Here is a 24,685-nt window from a genome sequence, read left to right on the forward strand (position 1 = left end):
GTAGGGGGATAAGGACTCTCAAACAAATAAAACAGAAATTTTTGCGTAACTCAAAAACTAATCGAACTCTAGAAATTTTAGACTCTTTCATAAAACATTAGTCAATAACAAGATCACCAAAAACTATCAATAGTAACATTAGATAATTCAGCGCGAGACGGCCATATGCCGTCAACCTGACCTCTATTATTTTCCTTCAGTTGGGTCACCCCTGTGAAATGGTACTTTTTACGAAAAGATTTTCCGTGCAAATGGTACATCCCGCGTAAGGTTTTTATGGTCGTTATGGTAAACCCGCGTTATGTTGGCTCTGAAAAGGACCGATTGTTTTAAAAGTGAAACCCTAATGTGTACGAGTGGTATCCAGCGCTGTCGATTGAATGATTCACAAACTCAAAATCAATAGATTTCTTTATTGGAGTCTGTCGTTGCGTGGAAACCCCCTTGGTCTCATCACTTCGATGCCGCCTTTTCCAGCCAATCACGAAGCGAGAATTCTAGTTAGGCAATGCTTCATTATGTTCAATTGTTCAATAGTGCAATCTCAAATATCATTATCGATTGATGCAAACATATTTCAAATCGATCAAGAAACCGCTGAGTTATCAGCGTTCAAAACATGACCACTTTTTGAGAGATGATTTAATAACTAGGTATTTGCGCTTAAAATCGCGCGATTTAAATCTACAAATGCAATGCATGCTACGATCTTTATGAGCAATGATTTGAAAAACATCAACTGAAGGCTGGTTCCCTGATGCTAATGGGTTGTACAGAGTGTTTGGGAGGCGTAAGTATCCAGTGATTGATATCTTTTTTCTTCCGCTGGATTAACGATAAAACGTTTATTTTTCACTTTCTTGGAAGGCACAAGGAGAAGTTAGTTTGTTTGTGTGCTCTAAATACTCACAAATTTCCTCAAGGTTATAGGATTAAAACATTCAGTTAGGTAGATGTGTTAACTTTTTCAACCAGTAGCGCGAATCTTGTTCATTAATTAACATGTAGTTCTGTGTTTTTTGACGAGCAACATATCAAAAGGTCCAATGTGCAAATGAGAGATACTTTTTGATTATCACGGAGGCATAAATGTACTTGAATGTGTCTATTTGTCATGAAACGATTACTGGCCTTATTGACTAGCAAATGCTAAAGAAAAATTGGGTTGAAATGTATTTATTCAGCCGTGATAATCATAAGAAAGGAGAATCACTCATTTGCACATTGGACCTTTTGATAAGTTGGTCGAAATTAATTGAATGCTTAACTATGCAAAGTGCTGAAAGCTTCGCAGATTTAGATGACTATTTCAAGATTAGTTACTAAAACTCTGTGGCGGCTACAGCTTGATTTGAAACTTAACGGACAATATATCAAAATAGAACTTACATTAAATCTATTAAAACTAGGTAAACTAGATAATTGAGCCGCGAACCCAGAATTGACGCACGGAGAATCCTTTGAAATATTTAAAGAGTGGAATTCTAAAATTGTTGTAGATATCTTGAATTGTAACATATACTTCGACCTAATAATGTTCAAATTTGATATATTTATATGAAATCTATAGTAAGGACCGTAGTATCAACATTAAGGGGAGGGGCTGTACCTATAGGTGAAAATGAGAATTGCCTTTTGTCACTCATCTGTAGTCGCAAAAAGTATTCAAGATGATCTATAACAGCAATGCCTTGGGCTTAAACGTTCTTTCTAAGACTTGATCCTTTTTTATCGACGGACTCCACAGGCGGTTATTAGAGTACAGGACATTTACGGGGCTAATGCAACAATCCTACTGACTCTATCGACTGACTTGTTGAACCAGTATCGTACTTCGAAACCAACTAATCTCTTGTTCATTTACCATGATTTTTTCAGCCTATTAAGCGGTAGCCTGAACAATATTCATGATTTACGGATAGGATACAATACATTTACGGATAGGATACAATACATTTACGCCGTAAATTTTACGGATAGGATACAATACGGATTTAGGGATAGGATACAATGGATAGGATATACTGAATATCTAAATGCACTTTGGTCTTATTGAAACGCTATTAAATTTAAGTTATAGTCGTGAACTCGTGAGAAATGATAAGGTTGCTGCGACTATTTTAGGCCTAAACGTGAACATAATTGTGTGTTTTTCAAACCATCAGCGAGAGCGATTGACTTCGATTTTTTCGGCCAAATTACGTGCTAGTGTAGAAACAGTGGTTTTGAGGTTTACTGAATAAAAATTAGCAAATTACTTACATTTTTATGGAAATAGATATAAAACAAAAAAGCCTATGAGTGCAAGTAGTTTAGTATTGTTATATAGCGGCAAAACTTTTATTTGGGAGAGCGCAGTAAAAGAAAAGGAATGTACCCTAGCATGCAAAAATGCCTGTCTTAATTTTTGTTTATACTTTCAATTTACATTTTTAATATGTTTGACCTGTGGGAACACTAGTCAAATCTCATTAATAGGTCAATGTAAATTGCTAGTATCCTGCTTCCCACTGTTTTTATGCCGTTTCTTACTGTTCTAGTAACACATTTGGAAATGTCCATTCAACAAACTGTCGCATCGGGCGTTTGATTGTTGTTTGAAATAAAGTTTTCCTCTTGATTTTAAGTGCACGCACGCAAAAGAAAAAATCATTAAATTTTCTTGCCGTCAATCGGGTCGGGTGAAATTTAAAACTTTTATTAGTGGCGTAATGATTTTTTTAAATTGTGCGGCTGCTGGTGAAAGTAATTTTACCCTCTAACGGGCAACGTCGTAAAAACGATGCGACCAAACTAATGACAATTTCTTCTTTATGAAAGTGGACTCAAAAGAAGCTCAAGTTTGGATTTTTATGTCAGAATAATTATCTGGTCGAGCGCCAGGCGAGAAATAGTCGACATATTTTTTTTCGTTTTTCTTGTCCAACGTTCTGTTAACCTATTTTTTCAAATAATATATATTTCAAAATTTAAATAAAGTATTTTGAGGTGCACCATTTTATTCTAGATGTCTAAAATTCGCGAATTCATTTGATCGATGATAACTTTTGAATGCATGGATAAATTGTTACAAGTTTGATGTCAGAATGTCAAAAAATCTGTTCTGATCACAGTTTTGTTTATTCAAAACAAACTTCATGTGCGGCTCTCCGGTGTCACAGACAGGCAACACGTTAGACCGTAAAATATTTTGCTCAAACCACAACATTTAACGCAAATTCCTCATACAATTATTACTTTTACCGAGCCGCGAACCCAGAATTGACGCACGGAGAATCCTTTGAAATATTTAAAGAGTGGAATTCTAAAATTGTTGTAGATATCTTGAATTGTAACATATACTTCGACCTAATAATGTTCAAATTTGATATATTTATATGAAATCTATAGTAAGGACCGTAGTATCAACATTAAGGGGAGGGGCTGTACCTATAGGTGAAAATGAGAATTGCCTTTTGTCACTCATCTGTAGTCGCAAAAAGTATTCAAGATGATCTATAACAGCAATGCCTTGGGCTTAAACGTTCTTTCTAAGACTTGATCCTTTTTTATCGACGGACTCCACAGGCGGTTATTAGAGTACAGGACATTTACGGGGCTAATGCAACAATCCTACTGACTCTATCGACTGACTTGTTGAACCAGTATCGTACTTCGAAACCAACTAATCTCTTGTTCATTTACCATGATTTTTTCAGCCTATTAAGCGGTAGCCTGAACAATATTCATGATTTACGGATAGGATACAATACATTTACGGATAGGATACAATACATTTACGCCGTAAATTTTACGGATAGGATACAATACGGATTTAGGGATAGGATACAATGGATAGGATATACTGAATATCTAAATGCACTTTGGTCTTATTGAAACGCTATTAAATTTAAGTTATAGTCGTGAACTCGTGAGAAATGATAAGGTTGCTGCGACTATTTTAGGCCTATTTTTCATTGTGGTATCTGTGTGGTTTAAATTTCCAGCGGGCCGAACGCGCCTGCATGGTACAAACCATAACAATTATAAAGCAATCGCCAGAATAACTCAATGGGTCGTACTGCGAATGTGCCCACCGTTGTTTCTTAGTTACGCAATTAACAATAAAGCTGATTTTTTTGCATATTGTTGGGGCTTATCAAAGACTTATCACCTACCAAAAACCAACTATATCTATTTGAAGAAACCTGAGACATTGCGATGAGTAAACAGCACCACCCATGGGCCTATTCGGTGAATTGCTGTACTTCAACAGCAGACCAAAAGGAAGTAAGTCGGGTTATGTGTCGGTGTTTTTCAAGCGCTGCCTACATACCGGCAATATAATGGACCATTGAACCTAACTAGTTCTGTAGTGACAACAACTTGCTTCTGGTGCTAGTGTAATGTACACTATGTACGCTAGTGTAATGTACAAATCGTCCATATACACTAGCGCCAGAAGCAAGTGGTTGTCTTTTAAAAATCAGTTATCTTAAATTATCCATCAATTTAGTATGGATTTTTACTCAATACGCTAGAAGCGTTCTTGGTGCCTCTGCCTCAAATATTTGTAATGATAACCTCAGTTTGTTTAGGATGGGATTAACAACAACATGAATTTTCTGCTAGAAGCTTAGCTTAGCTTTCACTAAATGCACGTATCAATGGTTGCACTCAGTGATTGTCCCGAATCAGTGAACTTGCACAATGAATCAAATGAACGGGGTTGGGGTTGACCGATCATTCTCACTGTGCAAAATTCAGTGACTCGATATTTAAAGGATTAATAACTGCGCCGGCCACGTCCTTGCAATCAGGTGGGATCAGGGAAGGAATATTAATGTAATCAAGAAGGTGAATGTTCTGCTAGTTAATGAAAATTGATTTATATTTTCATATTAGAGGGGATTTTTTGTCTTCCTCCTTGATAAAAAAAGTAGAATTGTTCTCTATTGACAGCTGTTTAATTTCTAGAATAAGTAAACGTGAACATAATTGTGTGTTTTTCAAACCATCAGCGAGAGCGATTGACTTCGATTTTTTCGGCCAAATTACGTGCTAGTGTAGAAACAGTGGTTTTGAGGTTTACTGAATAAAAATTAGCAAATTACTTACATTTTTATGGAAATAGATATAAAACAAAAAAGCCTATGAGTGCAAGTAGTTTAGTATTGTTATATAGCGGCAAAACTTTTATTTGGGAGAGCGCAGTAAAAGAAAAGGAATGTACCCTAGCATGCAAAAATGCCTGTCTTAATTTTTGTTTATACTTTCAATTTACATTTTTAATATGTTTGACCTGTGGGAACACTAGTCAAATCTCATTAATAGGTCAATGTAAATTGCTAGTATCCTGCTTCCCACTGTTTTTATGCCGTTTCTTACTGTTCTAGTAACACATTTGGAAATGTCCATTCAACAAACTGTCGCATCGGGCGTTTGATTGTTGTTTGAAATAAAGTTTTCCTCTTGATTTTAAGTGCACGCACGCAAAAGAAAAAATCATTAAATTTTCTTGCCGTCAATCGGGTCGGGTGAAATTTAAAACTTTTATTAGTGGCGTAATGATTTTTTTAAATTGTGCGGCTGCTGGTGAAAGTAATTTTACCCTCTAACGGGCAACGTCGTAAAAACGATGCGACCAAACTAATGACAATTTCTTCTTTATGAAAGTGGACTCAAAAGAAGCTCAAGTTTGGATTTTTATGTGAGAATAATTATCTGGTCGAGCGCCAGGCGAGAAATAGTCGACATATTTTTTTTCGTTTTTCTTGTCCAACGTTCTGTTAACCTATTTTTTCAAATAATATATATTTCAAAATTTAAATAAAGTATTTTGAGGTGCACCATTTTATTCTAGATGTCCCAAATTCGCGAATTCATTTGATCGATGATAACTTTTGGATGCATGGATAAATTGTTACAAGTTTGGTGTCAGAATGTCAAAAAATCTGTTCTGATCACAGTTTTGTTTATTCAAAACAAATTTCATGTGCGGCTCTGCGGTGTCACAGACAGGCAACACGTTAGACCGTAAAATATTTTGCTCAAACCACAACATTTAACGCAAATTCCTCATACAATTATTACTTTTACCGCTTGAATTATTATTTCTTTTCACCGTTTTCTACCGCAAAGGAATAGAATAGGTAAGAATTATGAGCGAAATTATCGTAAGTGGACTCTAATGACCTGATCGTTAAATGGTTTCGAAAGCAACGGCCATTCTTCATTTTGTTGAAATTTACTGTATTCCTTAAGTACCCCAATTGGTCAAATGTATTTGATAGTACTCTGCTGTTATAGAAAGACCAATGTAGTAGTTTGTGGTTGGCCAGACTGGCCCCTGCCAAGGGTCACCAAGCTATTGAGGTCATAGTATTTATGTCCAAATCCCGTAAGGCTGTGGCGCCTTTTATACTAAAACACTAGAATAAAAAAGAAATCTTTCAAATTTGTCAGAGATGTTTGGAACATCATCCCGCTTCGTACGTACGACTGTATGTATCGAGTAATTTTTATGTTTTAATCAAAGTCATTCATTAGCAAGTCTCACATCTTTATGCGACTATTTTCCTTATCATCAACCACAAAAGCGTTCTACGTCTGTCGTAACAAAAGTCAAATGAAATAAATACACATACCACGCACGCACCAGTAATGCTGTAGAACTACGTGCAATACTATTCACGGCATATTCTAAATAATAAAACAAATTGAACCTACTTGATAGCAACCGAAGCGTAGTTGTCTTGATCGGAGCTCGTGTCGCTGTGCTGTGGTTCCTCGCCAGTAGCAGCAGCAGCAGCAGCAACAGCAAAATGCTGCTGCTGTTTTTCCTCGGTTAGGTAGGAATCCAGCGAAATCATTCGATTGTTCCGGAACAACCGTCGGTTCGCCGGTGGTTGCTGTTGCTGTTCCAGTTCTTCGCCAAATAGATCACTATCATTTACCTTACTCCTACAAATGACAAGATCGATACTCGTTCGGCCGGTGCCCCGCCGGGTGCAACCGTTCAGCAGATCCTGCACCTGCCGCATCGAAAGCCCGCGCAATCTTTTGCCGAGAATGTTGACTATTTCGTCGTTCGGTTGGATGGTACCGTCTCTGTAAGAAAATCATGAATTAACCTTTTTATTCTTAACTAAAACAGTTTGTTTTGGAACTTACGTGTACACCAATCCGCCGGGCAGGACGTGAGCCACCTTGTATCGATTACTGATCTCCCCTTCGCCGTTACCCATGTGACTCACAATGATTCCCAAATTGTTTGCCTCATCATTGCTTTCGTCCAGTTTAATGGTTACCAGCTTAAATTCGGTGTTTTCTGTACAATTGTTCAACACTTTCGAGGGTATGTTCGGTAAAAACACTTCTTCCGTTTCCATAATAGACGAGGCCCCAGATTCATTGACCAGAATTCCCGAATCACAGTCCTCGGTGTCGGTCCGATTGTTCGAAACGGCAAGATGAATAACCGTTCCGTTCAATTCATCCTCCTGATGTTGATCCGACAGTTGCAAACTATGCTGATTGTGTTGTACCTTTTCCAAATTCTTCTGAAAATCTGTCAGACCCGGAAGGGCACCGTAACTTATGCTGCGTCGATTGTTCGCCGACTTTGAGGGTGATTTTTTCAAGGATTTACAATTCGACTGTGATGAAATGCTTTCATCGATGCTGCTGGTTTTATACGACGAATTAAAGTAGATTTTAGAGAACAGCCTTTGCGTGCGGTCGGACATCGCTCTTATTTTGTTGGTAAAGTTGTCCTTCTTTTTCTGCGGCGTTTTAAACCCGTTGTTGGCCGCCTCGGCAGCGGCGATTTCTTCATTTTTCAGCGCGTTCAACTTCTGTCGGTACATGCTCTCGATGGTGGTTTCTCGCATCTGCGCAAATCCGTACGTTTCGTCGTGATCTCCTGCAACGTCTTTGGCGGCCATGACGGAACGGTCGCTCTTTGGTTCATCGGTTGCGACTGCGGCTGATAACTGCTGCTCAGTGGTGGATGGTGTTGTGATTCGACTGCTGCTACTATTACAACTAACGTTACTAGAGATAAGACTTTGGTTTAACTGACTGGCCGCCGCTGCTGCTGCCGAAGTGCTGTGGTTGGTGCTATCGGGTTCTGTTCGTTCTTTGTTTTGCGCACAATCTCCGGTACCGGAAAAGTCACTTTCACGATCCTCTCTGGCCCCTTTGATAAAGATTAGGTCGTCTACGGACTTGTACAGCGGACCCTTACTGACACTTTCGCTCGTTTCAAAATTTATCGTTTGATAGCAAGACAATCGTGTACTGCCAAGAGGATTTTTCTTTTCCTTTTCCCGATAAACTATCGATCGCTGACTCAACGATGGACTTTTATCTGCTAACGAGGTGCTGATGTTGCCAATTGATTTACTCAAATTACGAATCAGACCACCTTCGCCTCCCGGGGATCCACCCTCCAGGGAACCTTTCTCGCGCTGTAAAATCCGCCTAGAGACGGGCGTATTCGCCCCGCATCCACTTTGATTCGCTAACGCTTGTTGCTTGTTCTTGATCCGAATCGGTGATATATAGCGACCCTTCGGCCTATCCACGACACGTCCCTCCTCGATGTTGTAGCAATTGATGGACGACTTCTTGGTCCAGTTAACGGGTGATAAATCTACAAATGGAGACAAAAGAAAGTGGCAAATTAAAATTATGACAACTCAGAGGATTTGCTGGTTCCCACCATTAAAAAAGTGCTGTTTTCGAAACTTTGACCCCAGTAAGTGCCCCAACGCAGACCGAACCAACTAGAACAACACGAATCAAAAATGTACTGACGGACCAGGCCAACCGCAAAGCAGTATGTTGCTGGTTTGCATCGAAGAAGGGGTACTCTTTTTTTTGTTTTGTTTTGCGAAACATGAAAACGATGATGACGAATTCACGAGCACCGCACCGAGCATGCATACGACGTCGTCGCATGTGTAGTGTATACATACAGAATTGTATTGAAGATGGTAAAGTATAAGCAATGGACCGCGTGTGCGATGATCCTCAACGCATAGCCAGCCAGCCAGTGCTGCAATCGGTACGCGCGAACGGTACCCTGTCGAAAATGTGTATTTTGCTCCAATTTGCGCGGAGATGGCCATCGAGTGAACCGTGTAACGTTCGCAGCGGGTCAAATTTCCACAATTTTGCTGTAATTTCGTTGTTGGAGGAAATTGGCACTGACTAAGGTTATACTTGATGCACTGGTGGCGATCTGCTGCACGTAGTTATTATGAAGATTGACTAAATTATCAGAAAAAGAATGTTCGGGATCTAATAGTGGATATCGTAATATTATCAGAAAAATGTCACCTTTTCGATTGCTGTTGACCCTTCGATTCCTGTTTAAAATAGTTAGGGTAAACGCACCATTAGTGGTGGTAGTACTAGTAGTGGTGGAAACTCGAACTATTCCATTATTTTTGCAGATTTTGGTACAAGTTTGATATTTATCAAATAATACTGTTACTGGTGGTTCGATACTTATCAAACTTGTACCAAAATCTGCAAAAACAAAGGAATAATTCAAGTTTCCACCACTACTGGTACTACCACCACTAATGGTGCGTCTACCCTACCTCTCGGACCAAAAACTGGGTTCGAATAAATAGGAGTTTAAGTAATTTAAAAAACATTTTGACTTTAATTTAATTCTACTACTACTGTAGTCTTTTTCGTAGTTACAGAGTGTTATGGTTATATCACAGACAAACAGACATAACTCTTGGATGAAAAATCTACAAAAATTATCGTACCTCACATTTAGTCTGAACACTAGCACCATCTATGATCGACATTCCCAAATATCAAATAACAACAGGAGTATCCCTCGAAGTAGCAAGTATTTTTTATGGGGAATTCCGTTTCTTTCATCAAAAAGCGCCACTTTGACTAAAACGGAGACATTCGCAACTAAGCCCAAATTTGAAATGATGGTTTAATAGGTACGAAGAATGGAAAACGAGTGTTATGTCTGTTTGTCTATGGTTATATTTTACTTTGTAACTTCACTCACATGTCTGATTACGAACAGGCATTTGAAAATTAGTATAGGAATACTATTTACAAATGAAAATAAATTAAAATTGATTGGAAATAGGCCAATTTTTGATCGATCATGAGCGCTGGCATGGTGAACTATACTTCCAAAAGTACTAACAACAAAACTAGACTACATACCAATGACCTTACCTCCAAAGTTTCCGGTACCAATCGTAAAATTTTCGTTCGAAAATCAAATGTACTCCTTCGAGTAGGTATTTCACTTCACCACAACCAGTCAATTGGCGAACTTCGCGCCCGTATTCCCTTCTTATTTCAGCTAATTAAGCTTCCCGGTGCGAAAGTCTTCGCCCGTGAGCAGGCAGGCAGCAGGCTAAAGAAGCACTATAAAACATTTAGCAAACCACGCGGGACCCATCGTCGTCCGTCGTCACCATCATCGTCGCGATCGCATCGTGTTTACCGAGCGAAAGCAAAGCCGGAATGGTGGAGGCATACGCATACGTCTTCCTCCGGTCGAGGCCAGGTTCATAAATATTATTACGCGCATCGCGTGACGATCGCGACTTGACTACTGTATTAGTAGGTACCTACGGTTTGACTTGACACTTGATCGGATTGCACAGTGAACAGTGAAATCATACAGTCAATCGTCGCGCGATGAACGGAGTGCCGCACCGTGACGTGCATGTGTGAGTGAGTGATAAGTGCACTTTTTAGCACGTTCTAGGGTGGGTCTTGAAAAGAAGTTATAATCAGCGATGATGTAATGTTGAAACGTTGAATGTTTTCGTTCTAAAAAGAACAGAACATGCGTAGCGTGGAACTGTCCCTAATCAACGCATTCTTCTGCACCTTGTGATTTGCAAAAGAGAGAACAGAATAGAATATTGTAATTAAAATGAATGACGATTTCGATTACTCGATAGTTCAGATTGTTCCGGAACAATGATTTCGCTGGATTCCTACTATCGATAGTTCGATAGTCTATTTTACTGTTTTCATGTTTTGCTGTTTCGCCGTATTTCTGTTTTCTCACATTGCTATTTGCCTATTTTCCCGATTTTTTTGTGTTTTCAAATTTGTTGTTTTTTCATTTTCGTGTTTTACTGTTTTCCTATTTACAAATTATTTTGTTTTAATGTGGTTCTATTCTTCGGTTTTCGTGTTTCAATGCTATCTTGTTTTCTGATTTTCGTTTTTACCAATTTTTTGTTTTCTCATATTACTGTTTATCCGTTTCAAACTACAATGACGCCCTGATTTTTTTTATCGTGAGGAAATGCTCAATGCCTGGCACACTAATGATGATACACATTACGTGGCACAGTGTGGGCCTCTAACCCACTAAAAACCTCACGACCTGCTGGCCAAGAATCCCCCCGGAACTACCGCAAGGCATTACTTCGGGGGGAGGCTGTGTTGTCACACTCCCCGGACCTGATGGTTTGCCTGCGGTGTTAATATGTCGTTTTGTAGCAATTTTGGCACGACCTCTATGTGACATTTTTAATCGCTGATTTGCACAAGCAAGATTCCCGCGCATCTGGAAGCAGTCGTATATGGCACCTGTTTTCAAACGTGGTGACCGCCATAACGTTGTCAACTATCGTGGAATTACAAGCCTTCCTGCGGTTTCTAACTTGTTTGAAATCATAATGTGTAAAAACCTTCTCAATGCTACGAAAAACTATATATCCAAGGATCAACATGGTTTCAAGCCTAGACGGTCGGTTACCACAAACTTGCTAAATTTTACGTCGAAGGTAATACATGGTATTGAAGAGAAAGCGCAAGTCGATGTAATTTATACCGATTTGAAAGCAGCTTTTGACAAAATTGACCATAAAATACTGCTAAATAAGCTGACTCGTCTTGGTGTATCTGCGCAATTGATTGCTTGGCTAGAATCTTACCTTATGGAGCGTGAGCTGCAGATGAAGATTGACGGTTGTATATCACGACCTTTTACAAATAGTTCTGGAGTCCCGCAGGGTAGCAATCTGGGACCACTGTTGTTTATTTTATTTTTCACGATGCTGCTCTGACTCTGAATGGAAGTCTCAAACTAGTTTATGCGGATGATCTGAAGCTGTACATAGTAGTACACACACTGGAAGATTGCTGGCGCTTACAAAACTCGTTAATATCATTTGCTGATTGGTGTCAACGAAACAAATTAATTATCAGTGTGGAAAAATGTCAAGTGGTCACGTTCCATCGCAAGGTACATCCAATTTTGTTCGACTATAACATCCACGGCGTTTCTCTTACTAGAGTTACAAAAACGACGGATTTAGGAATTGTACTTGACTCAAAAATGTCGCTCAACTTATAATGTTCAACAATCATATCGAAAGCATTACGACTGTAAGGTTTTGTCGCCAGGATTGCGAAGGATTTTCCGAACCCATATTGTTAGAAGTCGCTGTACTGTGCTCTCGTTCGTCCAATTTTGGAAAATGCGTGTATCGTATGGCATCAAGTTACCAAGTTACATGGTTTGTAAGGATTGAACGTGTTCAGAAACGGTTTATTCGTTTAGCGCTAAAAAATTTGCCTTGGCGAGATCCTAATAATTTGCCACCGTATCCTGATAGATGCCGGCTATTGGGCTTAGATACTCTAGAACGACGACGGAAACTTCAGCAGTCACTGTTTATTGCGAAATTAATTAATGGTGAAATTGATGCCCCCGAACTGCTCTCAGTGTTGAATTTTCGCATACCAGGTAGATCTCTTCGGAATACGATGTCATTACAACCAATTTTCCATCGTAGTGTGTGTGTGTGTGTGTGTGTGTGTGTGTGTGTGTGTGTGTGTGTGTGTGTGTGTGTGTGTGTGTGTGTGTGTGTGTGTGTGTGTGTGTGTGTGTGTGTGTGTGTGTGTGTGTGTGTGTGTGTGTGTGTGTGTGTGTGTGTGTGTGTGTGTGTGTGTGTGTGTGTGTGTGTGTGTGTGTGTGTGTGTGTGTGTGTGTGTGTGTGTGTGTGTGTGTGTGTGTGTGTGTGTGTGTGTGTGTGTGTGTGTGTGTGTGTGTGTGTGTGTGTGTGTGTGTGTGTGTGTGTGTGTGTGTGTGTGTGTGTGTGTGTGTGTGTGTGTGTGTGTGTGTGTGTGTGTGTGTGTGTGTGTGTGTGTGTGTGTGTGTGTGTGTGTGTGTGTGTGTGTGTGTGTGTGTGTGTGTGTGTGTGTGTGTGTGTGTGTGTGTGTGTGTGTGTGTGTGTGTGTGTGTGTGTGTGTGTGTGTGTGTGTGTGTGTGTGTGTGTGTGTGTGTCGGTGACCGGACGAGCGCCGTAAATACGATAATGGGCGCCTTAACCCGCCTTAATGGGCGGGAGCCATACAGACGGATACCATAATGTATGTTTGCCATAATCCATACTTTCAACGTTTCCTAGATGATTCATGGCAAGCCAGCCGCAGGCAACGGCGAGTGTTCGCCGGTGACCCGCCGTCGGAAGCGCCGGTCACTGCGGGGGGGTGGCCCCAAAATGAAAAGCGGCCTCTTATGACTTGGTCGCGCTGGTCCTTTAAGTTCATTATGGCTCCCGTCCATTATGACAAACATACATTATGGCATTCGTCTGTATGGCTCCCGTCTATTATGGTAAACATACATTATAGTAAGCGTCTGTATGGCAATCGTACGTATGGCAACCGTCCGTATGGCAAACGTATATACGGCTGATGGGGTGTCGTCTGTGCCTTTGCACTACTGCATTACCTGTCCAGACGTGCACCGATGCGGGAATGGCGACCAGCTCGACATCCATCCCTTCACAGCCACTCTCGCAGGATTTCTGTTTGGAAATTCTACCCTAATACGATGTATTTAGACCTTGTTCTACGTCTCATCTCTTTGATTCTAGTTGATTGTGCTGGCCCTTTGATCTTCTCTTCATCTGCACTGCAGCCTCGACATAATTCGACTAACTCGAACTACCCGACTAACAGCATTCCAGGTACTGTCCTATTTACACATTTCGTTCTGCACATTTAAGGCAGGCATGCCGCTTAGCACTACTTCGAATCTTGGGCACTCAAATACTATGTGTTCTGGTGCTTCTTCCACGCTCCCGCAATCTGGACGGGCGGATGGTGACGCAGCGTGGCCAAACCGATGGCCAAATATAAGAACTATGGCAGGTGGAAGTTCACTTCTCCACGCTTCCAGTTCTTTGAAATGCTGACAATCATCTTTAACAGCTTTCCAGATTCCTTTGGTTTCGCTTCGCATATAACACTCCTTGTCATCCACCAGTGTAGTTTGATTCCGAAAGAGTTCATTCCTGCGATTACGCACACTGCCTCGGATGAAACTGGTCTATATGCGCTCACGACTCGCATAACCATGAGCCGGAACGTGCTGTTCAGCTTCGTTAGGTTGCATTTGGTCTTCAACGCTGAAATCCAGTCTGGACCTCCGTTCCTGAAAATCGACAGGGAGTCACTAGTAAGAAGTCGACGCTTACTATTGCTAGATCCGTAGAGATTCGGCGTAGTTCTAACCACCGCATTGATTGCTTTGTTTTCTAGTGTGCTATCTACAGCTTCGCTTGTTGCATCCATCTCTCAATCATTCTGGTTGTCACCGTGACCAACATTTTTACCTTCTTGTAGCATTTCACAGGCTACTGACAGTTAAATGTCGTTCGCAAAATCAACTATCCCTGCTCCTTTGGGCTGTTTTAGAGTTAATACTGTTGTACATCCCATTCCATAGCGTTGGACCGAAAATAGAGCTTTGAGGAACTCCCGTTGTAATCTTCACCGATCGCTGCCCCTTGGCTTTTTCGGAGAAAGGATCCTTTACAGGTAGTCAGGAACTCTTATTCTATAAAGTGACGCGGCGATTGCTTCTTAGCTGGCGCTATTAACGGCGTTTTTGACGTCGTTCGTCACGTGCAATATCGATTGTCCCGTCGCTTCTGTTTGACCGACTTTCCGGCTTTCTCGACTACTGTGAGGACACCCTTAGAACATTCCTTTCTGAAATCGGAATTGTATCCTAGACAGACAGTGTGAGCTCTCTGTAAACTTCGTCAACCTGTTGAAGATGATCCTCTTCAACAGTTTTCCGAGTATACACAGCAGACAGTTTGGTCTATACAATGCTGAATGTCCAGCAGACTTCGGCTTTGGCAGTAATACCAGCATCTGTATTTTCCCCATATGCGGGAAGTGACCTTCCTCTAGATGGTTCTGGAGCACCGTCCTCAACATGTCCAGAAACGCTTGGATTGCGGCTTTTAGGTACTGCGACCAGTATTGTTGATCTTTTGTGATATCGCCCGGGTGTTTGCTGTATGACCTGCACTGCATTTCTTTTTGCTATAATCGCTATTGAGTGAGCGATATGCTTATTAAATTTTGTGCGTGCTTGTGTGTACTGGGGTTTACTCTTCCTTTAAAGCTTGCTCTAGCCTAGCCCACCAGAAGCAAACTGATGTGACAAAGGAGAATATTCCTGCCGATTTTTTAGTAAGAAAATTATGTGTTGTGCTTGCTTCTGTCTATGAAATTATCATGTTAAATGTAAAATTAAGTGTCAATTCAATTCGTAACTATGTTAATAAATTTTGCAGCGTTTGATGATAGTATAGTAGACTCAAATGTCACGTTTTTAAAAAAGGAATTGCAAAATTGTCGTTATTTAACCGAAAATAATCAACAAATTTGATAAATAACTTGCTCTACCTTACCCACTCGTTCCACGATGCCAATACTCTCCCATATTACAGCCGTTCCTTGGGAGGACCCATTCGTTCCTCTGACCAGTACACTCAACTATGGGAGGGACTTTTGCACTGCCAAGAGGCTTCACCGGGTATTAGAGAATTCAGCATGAATGAAGGGTAAATGAGAGGACTGAGAATAAACCCATGCTAAAGTTACTTGACATCGAATGGTCTGATTCTACTAAGATTCAAACCCACGGCCACTCGCTTGTCGCTTGGCTGCGGATACCTGTACTCTCTCGGCGTTGTCCCTTTCGTTTAAGTATGGCCGTCTTGTTGGCTCGTGCTTCGAAAAAGTCCTTCTACAATTACCTCCAACTTTGCTAGACCTAGATCCACAGTTTTCGTTCGCCCTTGGACCTTTGCCATGGCTATTTATACTCTATGCGTCGCCTCAGCGATTGGGATTAGCGCTACGGCGCAGCCCTTTGTAGCAGTTTATTTTGCTTCTTATTATTTCCCTTTTCAAAGCAGCTCTTGCCAATGGGAACTCCAATCTACCCTCATCTCGGTCTGCTGTGTTTTACCTCCTTGTACTCATTTCTGAGACAACTACTATGAAGGTCGCTGATTTTATTTTTATTTAAGTGGCTTGCTGTCTTCAGACAAAACATATTGAACAAGATTTCTTCAGTTAACTCGGTTATGGGCTACTGCTCTCCAATTCTTCAGGTACCGAGTACTCTCCGCCAGATCTGGCTCCACCTGATCTAACCATGTTGCTCCTGCCACAAAAGACGATCATTAAGACTGTCGCAGTGGCCTTTTAACCCAATGCCCTTCTGGCATACAAAAAAAAAAAAACCATGTTGCTCGCTGCGCTCCAGGCCGTCTTGTTCCTACCGGATGTGAGACAAACACCATTTTTGCAGCGTAGTTGTCCGACATTCTTGCAACATGCCCTGCTCATCGTATCCGTACAGTTTTAGCCACCTTTTGGTTCGCTATAGAGCCACTGGGTTTGCTATAGAGCTGTGCGAGCACATGGTTCATCCTGCGCCTCCATACTCCGTTGTCCTGTACGCCGCCGAAAATCGTTTTTAACACTCGTCTTTCGAAAACTCCGAGCACTAGCAGGTCCTCCTCGAGCATTGTCCATGTTTCGTTCCCATAGAGAACAACCGGTCTAATAAGTGTTTTGTACAGGGTACACTTTGTACGGGGACTCAGTCTGCTCGACCACAATTGCTTGTAAATACCATAGTAAGCACGACTTCCGTTGATAATACGCCTTCGAATCTCACGGCTGGTATCATTGTCCGCCGTTACTAGTGAGCCAAGGTAGACAATTCGTCGACTACCTCTACCGGAACTCAGTTCCGGTGGCCAGCATGTACTTTGTTTTAGACGTATTCACCTTTAACCCAATCTTTTCTGCTTCGCGCTTTAGTCTGGTGTACTGTTCATCTACCGCTATAGATGTTCTGCCGATATCCAATCAATCATACCTTACCGAACGCTCTGCTTTTATCAGCATCAATGGTACTAATTCGGCTTGTTTCGAGGTGCCATCTGGTGTGCCTCAAGGCAGTCATCTAGGACCCTTGATATTTGTACTTTTTGTTAACGAGCTGTGCAGCCGTTTGAGCTGTTCTAAACTTATGTTCACAGCCGACTTAGAGATATTCTATGAAATTAAGTCCGCACTTGATGGGTGCGCTCTTCAAGGCGATATTAATTCTCTCTCACGATGGTGCACCCTGAACGGCATGGAAGTTAACGTCACGAAATGTTGCGTCATATCTTTTAGCCGTCTACGTGACCCCCTGCAAAACGATTACACTATCGGGCAAAACCATTTACGTCGAGTACAGGCTATTAAGGATTTGGGCGTTACTATTGATCGTAAAGCCAGGGCCAGGGCCCGGCATCGTCGAAACAAATAAATGAAACTGACTTTCTCTTACCTTCGCTTCATACATGAAGTGACTTGCTTCGTTTGTTGAACTGAACGTTTCAAGCAAGCTTCAGTTGAAGTTGGTGGCTGTTGCAATTGACGACGGCAGAAAGTCAGGCACGATTTGTCGACATTGACAAGGTTAACTTTAATATGCGTTGCATTGTAGGAATTGTTACTCAAATTCAATTCATTTGCATTCCTAGTTGCTGGTCTTCTTCTGAATATTTGATAGAAAAGTACTAATGAAAAGTTGAAACTGATCGTCATGACGAAGTGAAACCCGTTTTACTGACGCTGACTGAAGCTAGTTTGAAACTGAAGCGGTGCTGCTTCTGTAGAAACCGAAGCTTCACTGCTTCATTTATGAGTGACGCTATGCAATTGAAGGTGACGTTGTAGGACCCTGGTTGCATCACATGCCCTCACTAATATGTTCGTAAGCCTTTCCGTGATCTAATTTAAAGGCTCGACGTCTAACCCAAGTGCCTCAACCGGGAGGTCCTTGTCGAAAATTTTCATCTTCCATTTCCGCTCACAGGTTTTTGTACTCCGTACTACTACAACGTTTTGTTGGCATGCGCTGTATGTACCAGATGTTCGCTATTGGTGTAGGTAACCCTCACAAACCCTCCAGGTTGCCATTAGTGAAGGGTAACGTCAATTATAGATTCGCGACCGTCGCGACTAACGGAAAGTTTCCCGATTTCTGTTATCTATATTTGTGTTTTCGTTTTTCAATTTTCGGTTATCGACATTAGTTATTCGTTATTCCGTTTTCTGTTTTAACGTTTCGAGAATTAAGTTTTTTGGGTTTTCTAATTTTAAAATTTTCAGATTTTAGGTTTATGGATATTCCGAATTTCAGGCTTACAGGATATCAGGTTTTTGGGCTCTCAAGTTTCTGGGTATACAGATTTTCAGATTTTCGAGTCTTCTGGTTTTCAGAATTTGAGATTTTCTGAATTTCAAGGTTTTTAGGTTTCCAGATTTTCAGGATTTCAGGTTTTCAGATTTTAAGATTTTCAGGCTTTCAAATTTTCAGGTTTTCAGATTTTTAGGTTTTAGGTTTTTCAGGACTTTAGGTTTTTAGATTTCCAAGTTTTCAGGTATTCAGATTTACAGGTCTTCAAATTTTCAGGTATTTGGGTTTTCGAGGTTCTCAGGCTTACCAGTTTTCAGGATTTCAGATTCAAAATTTCAGGTTTTTATGCTTTCAGGTTATTAGGTTTTCATAGACTTACAGATATTCAGGTTTTCAGAATTTGAGATTTTCAAAGTTTTTAGGATTTTCGATTTCCAGGTTGTAGGTGTTTAAGAGTTTCAGATTTTCACGATTTCAGGTTGTTAGGTTTTTAGATTTTCAAAGTTTCAGATGTTCAGGTTTTCAGATTTCAGGTGTTAAGATTTTCAGGTTGTTAAGTTTCCGGGTTTTCAGGAATTCCAGTTTTCAGATATTCAAGATTTTCAGGATCAGAGATTTTAGGATTTTCAGGTGTTTAGACTCTCAATTTTCTGGGTTTACAGATTTTCAGGTTTTCTAATTTTCGAGTCTTCAGGTTTTCAGAATTTAGGATTCTCAGATTTTCAAAGTTTTTAGGTTTTCAGATTTGTAGATTTATAACCTTTCAAATGCTCAATGTTTACGGATTTTCAGATTTCCAAGTTTTCAGGTATTCAGGTTTTCAAGTCTTTAAATTTTCAGGTTTTTGGGTTTCAGGGTTCTCAGGTTTAAAGAATTAAAGTTTTGGGATTTTGAGGTATACTAGTGTTTTTGGGTTTTCAAGTTTGGAAGTTTACAGATTTTCAACTTTTCGTATTCCGTTTACTATTTTCTATTGGATTTTTTTAATTCTTCTATATTTTCTACGACCTTTACGCGCATTTCGGTTACCACTTGTAACCCTCTTCAGTGTGTGGGTAGTTTTGGAGTTCACTCCAGTGTGTAACAAGTTTTACCACTCTAAAACTTGCTACACACTGAAGACGGTTACAAGTCTTAGTCAAAATACGCGCGTTTCTCGTTTATTTGTGAGTTTTACGAAGACGCTGGATAGTAATTTATAATCTGTTCTTTTCTGTGTTTTCAGCTTTTCACAATATTTCCGACGGTGGTGGAATACTCCAAAGAAAAATCGAAAATCTATGTACCTACTCCTTTTTGGAAAAATAAAAAAAAATCTATTCTAGGGTATGTTGCTGCTACGCCGTAATTGCCTATTCTCGTCCTATCTAACACAAATTATTAAAAATATCAGCATTTTTATGACACACAATGCAAAACTAGTTATTTCCTAATATTTTAGTTTGTTGTCTACCATATGCGATCAATCAAAGTGAGCTAAGATCTATTTAAATGCTTTTTATCATTAAAGAAGTCCTACCAGCCAAATTTCCTACGTTTTTTCGTGCGACGAAGAAGAAAATGTCGACTAATCGTTTCAATTTCCGTCATTCATAAAATGAAAATAACTCACGCAACGCATTGTCGTTACTCTGCAGTCGGGAAAACTTGCATGACCTACAGAAATTTTGCAGAATAACATTTGTCATGCCGTCCTACACAAATACAAGCCCATTAGCTTCGTAAACATTGTTGTGATTTTTAGTTCGAACGATGAAAAATTTTGATGGACGGATTTTAAAACGGTATGAATACGGTACGGTAACGGATGAATTTAAGAAATAAAGCCAGTTGCGTAATTTCAATAATATGCTTTAATATCGCTTTTCAGTGATTTCAAAGTTCACGGATCGGAAGGTAAGTGTGTTTTAGTCAAATCAGCACAAGAACTTTTGGAATATTCATTAAATCCATTCAACAAATGATGAAAATTAGAATGGCTTTACTACGACGGGAATTAGAAATAAACCCTACAGAATAGCACTTGAGTGACGAAAATATCTCGATAGCGTTATACGATGAGTTACAACTGGAAAACTGACAATTAGCGACGGCACATTTAGGAACCAAACACAATGGTATTGTGTAATTTTTGCCTTCAAAAGACAATGAATTGAAAAGCAAAAGTTTGTTTCAACTTTTTATTCAATACTTTTTTCAACTGATATTTACCCTAAATTGGTGAGAAAATTTTATTGCATTTTTGTAATAAAAAACTTATTCTATGGCGCGTGGGATGCAAATCGAAATAGGAAAATTTTTCTTGGAATTTCTAAACAAATAGTAGCCTCGAGTCAAATATTATTTTCATGAATAAGTCCAAATACTATGCTAGTATGCAAAATTTCATTGAATTTTAAGAGCTTGCAATTTCAAGAAACTCTTCCAAAGGTGCGATAAACCTAAAACCAGGTTTTCCTAGTCAAAACTCTAATGCGCACATTTTTTTGGTTTTGGGCTATTGTCTCCCGCGAGCAACCGTGTTACAAAAGCTGACGCGAGTGTTCAAAGGTTAATATCTTTTGACTGGCAAAACCAATTCTTCTGAAATTTTGCAGATATATTTGCAACAATAAAACCTCTAATTTGATGCCAAAAAAATTTATACTAGATAAATTATCTAAGATGAAATAGTCGAAAATAATTGTAAATTTTAATGTGTTGTATACGATTGCTCATAACTTTTGAATTAAACGTCCAATCAAAAAACAAATCAATAGTGATCTATTAGGCTATATTACCTTTCAAATGAGAATAATAGCGCATACATCGGTTCAGCCAACTCTGAGAAACAGGCGATCATTTGTACCTAGTCAAAACAGGTTTTTTAAGGCTAACTTTTAAAGTGCTTGTCCGTTTTCAATAAAACTTGGTAAAAAGTTTAGTAATAGCAAGAGCTTTCGTTTGGTACTAAGATCGTTCAAATTGGTTGCGTAGTTCCGGAGAAACGCGTGTCACGTAGTTTTCACCTTTTTGCTTATAACTTTTAAACGAAACGTCGGACAGCAATGCAATTCAATAGTGATATACTAGGCAATAATACCTTTCAAACAAAAGTAAAAGCGGTCAAATTGGTTCAGCCACCTTCGAGAAACAGGCGATAGAAAATGAGCTGCACATACACACATACACACATACACACATACACACACACACAGACATTGCTCAGTTCGTCGAGCTCTATCGATTGGTATATGTGATTCGGCCCTCCGGGCCTCGGATCAATTTCGTGTTTTTCGACCAATTTCTAAACCTTTGTTATAGTATAACAAAGGTAAAAACCTGATTTAATCCACCTAGTGGTGAAAGGAACCTTTGTTATACGGTCTTATTTGCTATTAGACAGAAATCGACAAGTCCTCGGAAAATAATTCATCTATTGGTTAAGATTGCGTGGTGCGTTTGTTTACATAAAATTTTTGGAAACTGAATAAGTTTACAAACTTTGAACGAAATAGAAGTACCGTAAAACGGGGAAACATTGATCAGTTCAGAAAAGTTGGCAGTAGTGGTTTATTTCACTTATTTATGCGAATGGTCCATTTGACAATGTTAGCCCGTTTTACGGCACTTTTAAATTTTGATAGTACCTTTTCTTATGAAATTGCTGAGTAAGTTGTTACTAATGTGGGAAAATGCAAGTAAAAGTAAGTTGTAAGAAGAAATAATATTCTTTAACATATACATTGCGTAGTAAAGGTCTAGTTTATGAATTTTTGAACTACGCATAATTTCCTGTCATGCCATTCTATCTTATTCAAAATAATAAAGTTTTCTTGAATAAATTTCATCAATTTTTATTAACATTCGGTTACTCACGCTGTTGTATTTTGTACAACACGTGTAGGTTTTTGAACGCCATAGAGTTATAAAGTTACAAATCGTTGTTTATCTAACGTATATTTTTCAATAAACTTGTTATGAGCAAAATGTCATAATTATTCAATGCATTAATACGTTAAATTGTTGGGAAAATAGATCAGCATAAGCCGACATTACAGAAACGAAGCTAGCAGCATTAAGGTGTACTGCAATTGACCCCAACTGTGATTTTCTCTCGTTTCTTCATATGGAAAAATGGTGTCTGTATGCAGCAAAACTATCAGCAAATGTAAAATGTATAAAATGTATCCATCTGTTGGTAGTCGAGCAATTCGAGGTCAAAATCAGGGTATCTTTTATGATCAAAGTACTACAGTTCCTAAACAAGCAAACATAGAGGGATAGTATGTTCAGCAAAGTTGTGTATTTTTACTGTTTGCATAGCTTTGTAATACACAAAAAAGTCATACAACAATTACAAAAAGAGCTAAAATAGACAAACTGATTTTACAAATGCATATACAATAAATAAGATTTCCCTAACTTCGCTGAAGAGATAGAAGGTTACTGTCTTTAGCAAAATTTCTTGTAACAATATGCTCTAAAACTTTGCAGAACATATCAATGTGTTATATTGAAACTGAAGAAAAATAATTTTTTTATTTCACTTTTAGGGGGATTAATCAAAATTCAAATTCTATCAGACGATAGAGCATTCAATTTCTAGAAACTCTCCCAAAGGTTTGCTAAACTTTAAACCAAGTTTTCCTAGTCAAAAGTCTAGTACGCACGTTTTCTTTGGTTTGGGCTATTGTGCGCGCGAGTAACCGTGTTACAAAAGTTGGCGCGAGTGTTAATATCTTTTGACCGGTAAAACCAATTCTTATGAAATTTTGTATATATATTTGTAGTGTCAAAACCTGTCGTTAGATATAAAAATAATTGAAATTAGGTAAATTATCTTGGTTAAAATCATTAAAAATAATTGTTAATTTTGGTGTGGTGTATACGATTGCTCATAACTTTCAAATTAAACGTCCAATCAAAAAACCATTCAATAGTGATCTATCCGGCTATATTACCTGCCAAATGAAACTAATAGCGCATAAATCGGTTTGGCCATCTCTGAGAAACAGGCGATCATTCGAACCTTGTCAAAACTGGTTTTTTAAGGCTAACTTTTAAACCACTTGTTTGTTTTCAATAAAACTTGGCACAATCTTTAGCAATAGTAAGAGCTTTCATTTGGTACTAAGATCGTTGAAATTGATTGTGTGGTTCCGGAGAAAATCGTGTCACGTAGTTTTCACATTTTTGCTTATAACTTTTAAACGAAAAGTCGGACCACGAAATAGATAGCATAACAATATGCTCCACTATAATACCTTTCAAACAAAAGTGATAGCAGACAAATCGGTTCAGCCATCTCCGAGAAATAGGCGATAGAAAATAAGCAGCGCACACACACACATACACACACACACACACACACACACACACACACACACACACACACACACACACACACACAGACATAGCTCAATTCGTCGAACCCTATCGACTGGTATATGTGACTCGGCCCTCCGGGCCTTAGATCAACTTCGTGTTTTTCGACCAATTCCTAAACCTTTGTTATATAGTATAACAAAGGTAAAAATTGTTGTTGTAAAGCTTAATCCCGCGAAAACTAAATTCTTCCACTTAAGAAAATATGTATTGCACTCATTTGCGAAAAGGACACTAAAAAGAACATCTTTGAAACCCCTTTTTGCTCATGCGGAATATCATTTTCAATTTTTATATCTCTATTTAAAAAAATAAAACAATTCATTGAACGTTACATATTGCTCTCGTTTTTGAAATGTTCTCTATTCTGGCGTAAGCAAAATGCATTCCAAATCTGTTAGGTGTGAAATAATTTGCAGTTTGTTAATTTGTTTGTTTTGAAACAGCACCTACGATTGACGTTTGCCCACAACAAAACAGCACCATCATATAATGATACGCCAAAACAGGCTGTCCGGTTGAAAACAATCAACATCGCTCGTTTCAGCATGCATTGTCTATAACTTTAGAACTACTAATCCAGTTTTTGTCTTTCCCTGCTGTCCTGTGGGTGGAACCATTTCAAATGTGTTTTCTGTTCGTTTGGGTTCTAAATACTGTATAATACAGCGAACTGAACAGTGAACGGCACCCTATTTAGTTCAGATACACTATCCAGCATCCACTTATTCAATTCAATTAGTTAATTGCCCCGTGAAACACCTATTTGTTCAGAACTGATTTGTGGAATTTTGACAGCTGCTGCAA

The 24,685-nt window shown here is 39.2% G+C and overlaps 1 protein-coding gene across 1 annotated transcript in view; it reads right to left on the reverse strand.

Moving 5' to 3' along the window:
- Positions 1–24,685, reverse strand: part of LOC128741738 (uncharacterized) — a 172,524-nt gene that overhangs the window by 6,098 nt on the left and 141,741 nt on the right. The window contains exons 4-5 of the mRNA XM_053837735.1: positions 7,153–8,635; positions 6,709–7,089 (exon numbers count right to left, since the gene is read on the reverse strand). Coding sequence (XP_053693710.1) covers positions 6,709–7,089; positions 7,153–8,635 — 1,864 coding nt within the window. The remainder of the gene's footprint in view (positions 1–6,708; positions 7,090–7,152; positions 8,636–24,685) is intronic.

The sequence above is a fragment of the Sabethes cyaneus genome, chromosome 3 (assembly GCF_943734655.1).
Source record: "Sabethes cyaneus chromosome 3, idSabCyanKW18_F2, whole genome shotgun sequence".
NCBI lineage: Eukaryota > Metazoa > Arthropoda > Insecta > Diptera > Culicidae > Sabethes > Sabethes cyaneus.